Here is a 10,184-nt window from a genome sequence, read left to right on the forward strand (position 1 = left end):
TTGCCTTTAAATTAATCGCAAATAGTTTCTTGAGAATTGCTATTCAGTATGCGTTTATTTGTAGGTTTCATTCACACATTTTGGTGTTTTAACTTGCAAATCAACTATTGTCTAATTTAAAACAGATATTTTATTTGAACTTGAATCTTTTCAAGTTGAAAAAGTGATTTGAAGGTGTACTTCTAGTGATTTTTTAATCTTCAACTTCTACTCATAAATCTTCATTGGTGTTTCAACTTGCAAATCAACGATTGTCTAATTTAAAACAAAAAATTTATTTGAACTTGAATCTTTTCAAGTTGAAAAAATGATTTGAAGGTCTACTTGTAGTGATTTGAAAGTGTACTTTTAGTGATTTTTAATCTTCAACCTCTACTCATAAAATCTTCGTCTTTCACCATTTCTTTTTTTTTTCCCCGAAAAAACTACAATATCCAAATATCGATTCTCAATTTTTGCAATGATTTTCTCTTCATTTCAACTCTAATGTTGTCCATACGGCAACGTACAATCTTTCCCTTTATTCTGGAAATAAAAATTGCTTTTGGTAAATAACGAGATAAACGTTGTCCATGAAGTAAGCCCAAACTACAGAAGATGGTCGTCCATCGGAAATTAACTTAAATAGCCGTCCGCTTAAAAAATAGTCGACATATATATATATATAACGGCTGTAAATACTTTAGTCGGAACGGATAAATGTGTTAAAACCCCATCATATTTTTTTTAAAAGCCCATTCTAATATGGGAACTAATTCAGAATAGTGACCAACGTAAAATTCTGGGCTGGGCCACTGGTGAACCCCATATCCAGCCCAACTAAAACAATCTGAGACAAGTGTAAAGTTGGGAAGGATTCGAATCTTTGCTTATCCACAAGTTCCAAGAAACAAAAGTGGGTCCCATAGGACCCACTTCTTTCTCTCGCAATAAATGCTCATCGACTCGCTCTTACCCAAAACTCAACGGTCCACTGACTCTATCACCAACACCCACAGTGCATCTTAGCATCCACACGGCAATGGTTCACGTACTGACAAATTACACAAACGAACGAAATGCTAAAATGCGCCACTTCTGTTCTCCTCGTGTCATTTTCACCTCACAGTAAAATCATTACCAACCTATACATACACATTTTGCCTTTAGATACAAATGTTGTATATTTGTAAAATACGCACATTTCAACTGCAACCTATACATACACCATTTCTGTGTCTATACATTGACCTATAGATACAAGAGTGTACCTATACATTTGTGAGGAGAAATTGCTATGCTAACACACGCACTACTCCACAGTAGCTTTCAGCTCACTTCTCCCTCACTGTAAAATCATCATCGAAGTATAGACATACACATTTCTGTATCTATACGCCTACTTATAGATACTCATTCAGGTATGTGTACATATACATTTGCAGAGGAACAAAATCATAAGTTTAATCTATACTTTTGGAGATATTTAAACCTAATTTTCTTCCTTTTTTCTTCGGAGATGAGTTTTCGATTTCTGTATAATGTGCAGTTATAATGTTGATATTTTTCTTAAATGCTTCAATAAATGAACTTTCTTTTTTATGAAAATGTAGCTATGTTTTGTGTTTTTTGAAGGTTTGGGTGATTTGAAGTGGTGTTAGTTGCTTAACAAAATGTTTGGGTTCTCGAAACGGCGAATGAAGCTCGGGAGGTAATGGAATGCTTATTAATGCCTAGAAACCATATGTGTACCTAAAATGTGTGTATTTTTGTGCACTATTTGTGTGTGTACTGGTGTGCTTAGTTTTCCTTGAAAGATTGTTTTTTAGTGTTTAGGATTGCTTTTATGGTTATATACTCCAGAGATTATGCAAACATTGCTTTTATGGTTATATACTCCGGAGATTATGCATATTTTAATTTCAAAAGAATTTTTGTTTTTTTAGAAGTCAAGAGTCTTTATTTAATCACACCAAGATAAGGTGAAAATATACATACAGCATGTGTATGACGCTTAGTTTAAGAAATTATCAACGTGTTAAGGTTAGTTTTATTTGGTTTCTAGAACTAAGTAATAATTTAACGGGTTGCTGTTTAAGGTATTTTCACAATGAACTAGGCTATACACTTCTCCTTGTTTAGAATCAGTTGTAATGGCAAAAGAGATGAGGATTTTCTCCTCAAAAATAGGGAGTTTGGAGATGTTTAGCATACCTACACTATTTTAAGTTTCAATGGGTTAATTAAGTAGGCCATGAGCTTTTTCTAGGAGATGTAGCTTTGATCCTTCTTGGAAAACTATGAACTGCATTGGTAAAAGATCAGGTACTGAGTCTGTTATTCATTTGACATACGCATCAATCCCAAACTATTTTGGGTTGTCTAAAATAAATCCTCTGAACAAATTGCACTTCCATTTCAGATTTTCATGTGTAAGATGCCATTGCAATCTCTAGTACAATTTTGACATGTTGTATACCTTATAACAGTGATATGAAGTCCTTGTGTACCTAAATTGCCAAAATCCTTCTATTGATACTCGAGGCTTTTTCATCTCTCACTCACGTGAATCTCTTTTCTTACTGACTTCTTAAGGATATGAATATCCTCAATATAGCAAAGAATGTTACAGAATCCTATGCCTTCTGAACCATATCCTAGTTATATCTGTCTGAGCTCGTCACTGTTTTACTTAGGTTGAGCTCACCTCAAGGAACTAGAAGTCCAATGAGGCACCCTAAACGTTTTAGCAATTCCAGTGTAAGACCTCTATTGTAACTTTTCCTTCTGTTGCATAAGAGAAGCATGAAGTTGAAGCTCTTTATGAATGACAGGGTGAAGCTGTTCCTCACAGTAATAATGATTCTGAAGAAAAGAGCTGCCAATGCTCATCAGGTGCACCTGAGTTTAACAACTGTGCTTCAGGTGGCTCAGAAAATTGGATGCTTCTTTCTATAGCTGGAGAAAAACCTACACCTCGCTTCAATGTAACCGACTATCTTTCATAGATATCGCATGTTATTAAAATTGCGATGCTTTAGAACTTAAACATCTTTCTTTTACTGAGCAGCATGCAGCAGCTGTTGTTGGGAACAAGATGGTGGTTGTGGGTGGAGAAAGTGGTAGCCGATTGTTAGAAGATGTTCAGGTAAAATGGTGGTTGTTCCTGTTAGTTTCCTTATCTCAAGTTTGATAAATCCTGCCTAGAAATTTAAACAGAAATATTGATCTTTTCTCGCGATTCAAACGAGAAAATGTTCGATTTCACTATGGAGTTCAAAGGCTAACTTTCACTAAAGATCAACATCAAACATTTATTGGTTGATAAGTAAGAAATTACAATATTAAAGAAGATACGTTTAATTTAGAAGTTAGATTTTGAAGGAAACAAGAAGATACCTTGAATTTAGAAGTTAGATTTTGAAGGAAACAAGAAGATACGTTGAATTTAGAAGTTAGATTTTGAAGGAAACACACATACCAGGAAGAGATGTGTAGAATAAAACACGTAAATAGACAGAGATATGACTTAAATGTTTGTGCCCGATAGTAAGAAGAAGCATCTTTGTCTTGGTTTCGTGGAGAGATTTTCAATATCATGGAAACCTTTCTTTTTTCTTCTTTTTTCTCACTGACCATTTAAGTCGCAAGAAAAAAGTTCAGCAGCTGTGTTGATCCTTGAAAAAGGGGAAATAATTAGATTGTAATTCAGTCAAGTCTCAGTCATTAGTATCGTGCAACTTGCTTCTTAGGTGGCATACTTGATACCAGTGGCTTGCATTCATTTTCTTTTCAGGTGCTAAATTTTGATAGCTTTTCCTGGACAACAGCTTCATCAAAGCTCTACCTCTCGCCCACTAGTCTTCCCCTAAAGATCCCAGCGTGCAAGGGCCATGCTTTGGTAACCTTTACTCCAACTCTTCTAGTCTATTCTGTTGCTTCCTTTTTGGATTTTACTTGTCAAGAAACTGTAATGGATATAGAGATGCACCATGTCTCGGTGATATGTCTCTTTCAAGCAAGAGTTTGTAGGTTTTGAGAACCTGTGAAAGGAAACACACATTGACCTAGATAATACCTAGTTAAAGCAATTTAAAAAGCTTCCTATGTAAAAATGTTATTTATCTATTAATTCGACAAAAGGTAAAATAACTGAAGTTCACTTTTCTAAAATGTTGCCTGTGTGATATTTCCTCTATCGTATTTTAGTTGATATGGTTGTCACGGAGATTAACAGAAGAAAGTTTGGATATGTGGTATATCTGAGTTTGGGTAGGAAGACGTCAAAATAATAGATGGAAAATGGTCTGCAAAAGGATATCTTGAGTGGTTGAGGTATAGGAATAACAAACTTGGGAATCCCAGGTTTGAATCCAACTACGACACGCAGTATGAGTTCATCTGCTCCAGCTTTGATGAGTAGGTTTATCCAGTACATGTGTTTGTGGGCTGTGGTAGGCTGCCTGACAGATTAGTTCAGGTTAGCCTAAGCTGGCCCCACTACCACTTTCTAAAAGGAATAATTGTTATAATCGGATGATGCAGAGGGTGTGTAAATTGTAGATTTTACATTTTAGGAAAGAAATCATTTTTTAAATAGCTTAAGATAGCTAGCAGGGCAAACAAAATGGAAGAGGGAGTGTATTGGGTGTTTGGAAAACATCTACATGAATATAGTCTGAAATGTCTGATCACAACGATATTTGATATGAGTACTTGAATACATGTTTTACTTTTATGGTAGGGCTGATGTTTGCTGTTCTGATGTTATAATGCAATATTATTGTTAATCTCATTGATGTATCCTTTTATGATGCTACGGATGTCGTGTTGGAGTACTATTCATCAGAAACTTTATCTGTTATTTCCCAGGTTCAATGGGGGAAAAAGATTCTTATGGTTGGAGGGAAAACTGACCCTGCAAGTGACAAAGTCTCAGGTTCATTTTCTTATAATTTTACGGTGTTTCTATTTATTCCAACTGTGATTTTCACAATATACTTCTTTCGAAATTGTCTTTTGTAGTCTGGGCATTTGACACTGAAACTGAATGCTGGTCACTTCTGGAAGCTAAAGGAGATGTTCCGGTAAAGTTTCATGTCCTCTTGTGCAATCTGATTGTGCAAATCCTTTTCTACTTTGTGATATTCACATCATAGCACTGATAGCTCAGCTCAGCTTAATACCTAACACGATTAAAGCAGACTCTGGTGTATCCATTATCAAATAGAAAGTGTAATAGTTATTTCTGCACCACGTCTCGCTAAGTTCGGTGAAGTAGACTTCTATAATCTTTCTCCTTTACATGAGGTAATTGTCTTACTCTTAAAGATAAAAGGAAATGGTAGGAAAATGGTAAAGATTTCACTTCAGTTTGTTGTGGATACCTGCAATGCAACTTCTCTATTTTTTTTTTTAACTGATCAATTCAATGGACAGGTTGCGCGTAGTGGTCATAGTGTTCTTAGAGCAAGCTCAGTTTTGATTTTATTTGGGGGTGAAGATGCAAAGAGGAGGAAGCTAAATGATCTACACATGTTTGATCTTAAATCCTTGACATGGCTGCCACTTCATTGCACGTGAGTTGCTAAAGGATATATCATTCATATCATTACTAATGTTCCTGTTCCTTGGGCCATTAACTCTACAAAATGGTGGCATTATCAGGTCTATTTCTTGATTACTAGCGCATGCATGCAGGGGAACAGGTCCATCACCAAGATCAAACCATGTGGCTGCCCTCTATGATGATAAATTGCTCCTGATTTTTGGTGGATCATCAAAGTCTAGGACGTTAAATGACCTGTACACACTTGATTTTGAGACGGTTTGTGGAATAAAATCTTCAGCTGTTCTTTCCCTGAATGAATGCATATTGCTTTTGTATGCAACATTCTAATGCTAGATTTTCATTTTCACCTCAGATGGCATGGTCAAGAATTAAAATACGGGGATTCCATCCTTCACCTAGAGCTGGTTCTTGTGGAGTGCTCTGTGGAACTAAATGGTATATTGCTGGGGGTGGTAGCAGGAAAAGAAGTATGTCTTAATAGCTAATAACTGCAGCTTTCTGCTTCATCACCTTTTGATTCTAGGATATACTCTCAATAAAGAAATGCATTTACTATTTTCTACTTAAGCTTTCTGAATTTTTCAATTTATGTTTCTCCTTCTTGCCTTTGTTTCCATTCTTGTTACTAACTATACTTCGTTCCTTCAGGACATGCTGAGACTCTAATATTTGATGTTCTAAAACTTGAATGGTCTGTTGCTGTTGCTTCACCAGCATCTTCTATTACAACTAACAAGGTCCATTTCAGTTTTCAGTGTCTCACAATCTTAATACATGCTTCTGCCTTTTGACATTATGCTTATGAACTTTTATGTCAGTCAACTCACAGTCTCACAGTATGTTCTTGCCCTCTGCTGCTATGTTTGGATTTTTCACGTCAATCAACTCATAATGATTTTTAAATTCTCAAGTATTTTGATATGTTGCGAACCTTAGCAAAGAGATCTTGCCATGCTTTGTCATTGCATGTGAAAGTACAATCATTAGAATTTGTATCAAATATCAATGAATATGTAACTAGCTAACTTACATATTTTCTTGTATTTTTTCATCAAAAAGGTTGTTTTCTTGTATTCATAGAAAAGGAAGTACCATTTTTATAGCACTCAAGTTCCTAGTTTTTTGCGAGTAGTCCATAGGCTATGGGCAAGAGAAGATAGAAGAGTGGGGCAGGATAAGACAGAAGAAGAAAGGGCCTTTAGAGGGATTGGAACCTGCACGTAAGTGGTGCAGTCTGGAGCTGCAACCACTGGACTCATGGATAGATCAAAATGTGTGAAAATCACTGCATTCATTACTTTTCTTTTACAATGGGTTCGGATCAAGTATAAATCTGTATTTTCCTTAACTTTTCAACTATATATACACCTCGAGTTGACGGCTGTGGGTACCCCCCCACCCGCTGCCTTCAGTATGTAGCCGCCTCTGACTAACTACAATCCCAATTCTGTTTTTGTCTAAGTTTTGGAAATATGTGTTTGGACTTTGGGTTAGTGTTTCAAAAAAAATTAGGAGAATATTTTGGTTGGTTTTTGTTAAATTATTATCAAACCTTCAGTATGTAGCCGCCTCTGACTAACTACAATCCCAATTCTGTTTTTGTCTAAGTTTTGGAAATAGGTGTTTGGACTTTGGGTTAGTGTTTCAAAAAAATTAGGAGAATATTTTGGTTGGTTTTTGTTAAATTATTATCAAAAACAAATGGTTTGCTTTCAAATGTAAGTTAAATATTTTGACCGAAGGGCAATTTTTATTGTTTATGTAAAACTTTTCTAAAGCAAAAGGGTTGTTAAGGACTTCATCGTGTGCTATATTAAACAGTGCACCTACGATCAGGTGGTCGAACCTGTACTTTAACAAAATTATATGCTCTTGCTCTAGGTTGTGCTGCATGATGGTAAGTGTAAGTATATTTTTAACATTTGTATGAATGCCAGGGATTCAGCCTCGTCCTTGTGCAGCATAAGGAAAGGGATTTTCTTGTGGCTTTTGGTGGTTTCAAGAAAGATCCATCAAATGAGGTGACATGGAAACCAGAACTTTTGCATTATAATAATCTTTTAGCTAGCGTTGACATAATTATATTCGTAGAATCAAATTTCTCATATACAAAGTATTTGCTTTGCCTCATCTAATCATTCTTTTACAGGTTGAGGTACTCATTATGGAAAGAAATGAATTGTCAATGGGTCGCAGATCAAGTTTAAGAAAAGCTGCTGGGAACTTGCTATCTGGGAATCGTTTGGCAACTACTGGGCCTGCTTCTCAGCCAATTAATGGTACTTCTACCTCTCATGTGGATTCTATAGCGAGACAGAATTTAGCCTCTGCGGTTGAGCATCATGGCTCTGGCAGAAAATCATTGTCAGAGTCTTTACTCGTTGATCCTAGTTCTGTGTCTGGTAATGTCTCACTTCGCAAGCAATTTTCCAATGATGAAGACGCCGGTGCAAAGAGACCTAAGACTTCAGGTGATGAAAGTCCTTCACAGGTAAACTAAAGCAACTATTCTGGTATTTCACTCTTCACAATCTCATGGCCCTGAGTATATCGATGGGTATATATGACCTATCCAACGAAGTGTTCTTTATTTGGATTTTCTATGGGCAGGGCTATGAAATAGGGTACTGGTTAGGATTGAGATGATTTGGTGGTTGAATTAGATAGGAAAGAATTTGAACTTTTTGGTCAATTTGGTCCGAAGTCCCTGAATATCGTAGCTCTCTCTTGATGGCAATATGTTATCTGTTGAACATTGAAATTTCACTTGCGGGATGTTTTTAATTCAGGAGATTTTGCTGCCAGTAATTTTTTAAATTAAGTGGGCTATACGATATGACAATGAGAGATTTGTATTTTTAAATCAAGTGATGTTCTGAAGTTTACTTGACGTCGTGTTTTTCATTCAAACTGATGCTTCATTCATCTTCAATCGAAGGAACAAGGAGCTAAACAACTTGACATAGGAATCAAAACAAGCAGCAGTGGAGGAAAAATTGTTACAGAGGAGATGTCTACTATTACTGAATCTGGACATTTGCCTAATCATTACAGACAAGCAAGTGGAAACTTTTTTCAAGACACTGATGATTTTGTCTTCCAAGAAAGTGATTATAAAGCTGGATTAACAGCTTCATCGGGTGCTTGTCAGCAGTATGAAGCAAAACTTTCTGCCCTAATGAGAAAGAACGAAATTCTAGAAGGACAGCTGGCAGCTGCATTGGCTAACCGTGAAGCAGCAGAGAAAAATTTATCTTCTGCTCTGAAGAGTAAACAGGACGTGGAAAAAAGGATGGGTGACACTGTAAAGGAGGTGGAGTTGCTTAAAGAAAAGCTAGCTAGTGTTGAATTGGCTCAGGAAGAGGCTAATAGCTTATCCAACATTGTCCACTCCGATAATGTCAGGCTTGAGCATGATGTGGCTTTCCTCAAGGCAGTTCTGGATGATACACAGAAGGTATAGAAAGCGGTTTTATTGGTTTATCCATTCCTAGCCTGTCTGAGCCAAACTTTTCAGCCCACTCTTACTAAGTTTAATGTCTACACATACGGACGCAGGAACTGCATACAACAAGGGGAGTCCTTGCTGGAGAAAGAGCAAGAGCTTTCCAGTTGCAGGTATGATCACAAACCTAAGACTAGACGATAGAGGAAGCATAAGCAAATTAACATTATTTATCATTTAGTTCTTTTTTTGGGGGTGGGGGGATGATTGGATAAGGGGAAGGGGATGCGGAAGGACCTGGTGAAGATCAACTTTACACCTTTAGGATACAACTGCTTTAATTGAGATTTACCACTCAAACTATGCAATTGGTTTTTTCCATATGTATAATTGCTCTCTGCATACTTTGGCCACATGACCATTTTAGATGACAACTTGGAAATTTATTAGCTTTCTTCTAATCATGTGACTTATCACAATTACATCGTAAGCAGATACCGGAGAGATCCAATTGTTTTTTTGCTTGATGTTGCTTTCTTGGCAGTTCAGTTCGTCTTACTCCAAGAGGTTGCCTTACAAACCTTGACATTGTAATTAATCAGGGAATATCCTTTCCTTCTGCAGGTTGAAGTTTTTCATTTAAAACAAAGATTGCAGTCACTGGAGAATCGATCTCCAACGCCTCGGAAACCATTCCACGTTTAGAATATACCATGATAGTTTGTATATTAGTTCTGATAGGATTATGTACATATATTTTAGACTTCAATTGTTAATTATCAATATTGGCTCGTTCTTGGAAGAACTAAACACCAACTTCCCAGACTGCCATATGCCTACGACATAGTTCACCCGATAAACTATAGATTTTGTTAGACTATCTTCAAATCACAATGTTGTACGTTTACTGCAAATCCTGTAATATTGCGTATCAAGTTCTTGAACAAATATGTCAAAAAGACTCTGTTTTAAGTAAAGGACTAGCGTTCTCACTAACTGGGAAATGACTAAGTGGTTTTCGTTCTAATGGAGTGATAAGTAGCTAAAACTTTAAACCAATAATTAAAAGCTTATTTTCTCGAAATTGTTAGCCATTTCATGGTCTTGCAGACCAACGGAAGTAAATCACCAATTAGTTTTACAAGTCCAGGACGTTGCCATGTGGTTGGTTGAGTCATCCATTCGCAA

At 36.4% G+C, this 10,184-nt stretch overlaps 1 protein-coding gene across 1 annotated transcript; it reads left to right on the forward strand.

Annotated features, from left to right (window-relative positions):
- Positions 1-996: 996 nt before the first annotated feature.
- LOC104119305 (acyl-CoA-binding domain-containing protein 6) lies at positions 997-9,973 on the forward strand. The gene is made up of 17 exons (XM_070186103.1): positions 997-1,400; positions 1,615-1,690; positions 2,676-2,739; positions 2,814-2,966; positions 3,050-3,127; positions 3,776-3,880; positions 4,852-4,918; positions 5,005-5,066; positions 5,419-5,558; positions 5,680-5,806; positions 5,904-6,018; positions 6,200-6,288; positions 7,489-7,572; positions 7,701-8,042; positions 8,490-9,008; positions 9,110-9,169; positions 9,621-9,973. Exons 2-17 carry the CDS (start codon positions 1,653-1,655, stop codon positions 9,699-9,701), a joined length of 2,124 nt encoding a protein of 707 aa, XP_070042204.1. The 5' UTR covers positions 997-1,400; positions 1,615-1,652; the 3' UTR covers positions 9,702-9,973.
- The last annotated feature ends 211 nt before the right edge of the window (positions 9,974-10,184 follow it).

The sequence above is a fragment of the Nicotiana tomentosiformis genome, chromosome 9 (genome assembly GCF_000390325.3).
Source record: "Nicotiana tomentosiformis chromosome 9, ASM39032v3, whole genome shotgun sequence".
Classification (NCBI taxonomy): Eukaryota; Viridiplantae; Streptophyta; class Magnoliopsida; order Solanales; family Solanaceae; genus Nicotiana; species Nicotiana tomentosiformis.

Coding starts and splice junctions, on each gene's coding strand:
- LOC104119305 (XM_070186103.1), top strand. CDS start 1,653: ATGTTTGGGTTCTCGAAACGGCGAATGAAGCTCGGGAG. Junction 1,691..2,675: donor CGGCGAATGAAGCTCGGGAG/GTAATGGAATGC, acceptor TGTTTTACTTAG/GTTGAGCTCACCTCAAGGAA. Junction 3,128..3,775: donor GATTGTTAGAAGATGTTCAG/GTAAAATGGTGG, acceptor TTTTCTTTTCAG/GTGCTAAATTTTGATAGCTT.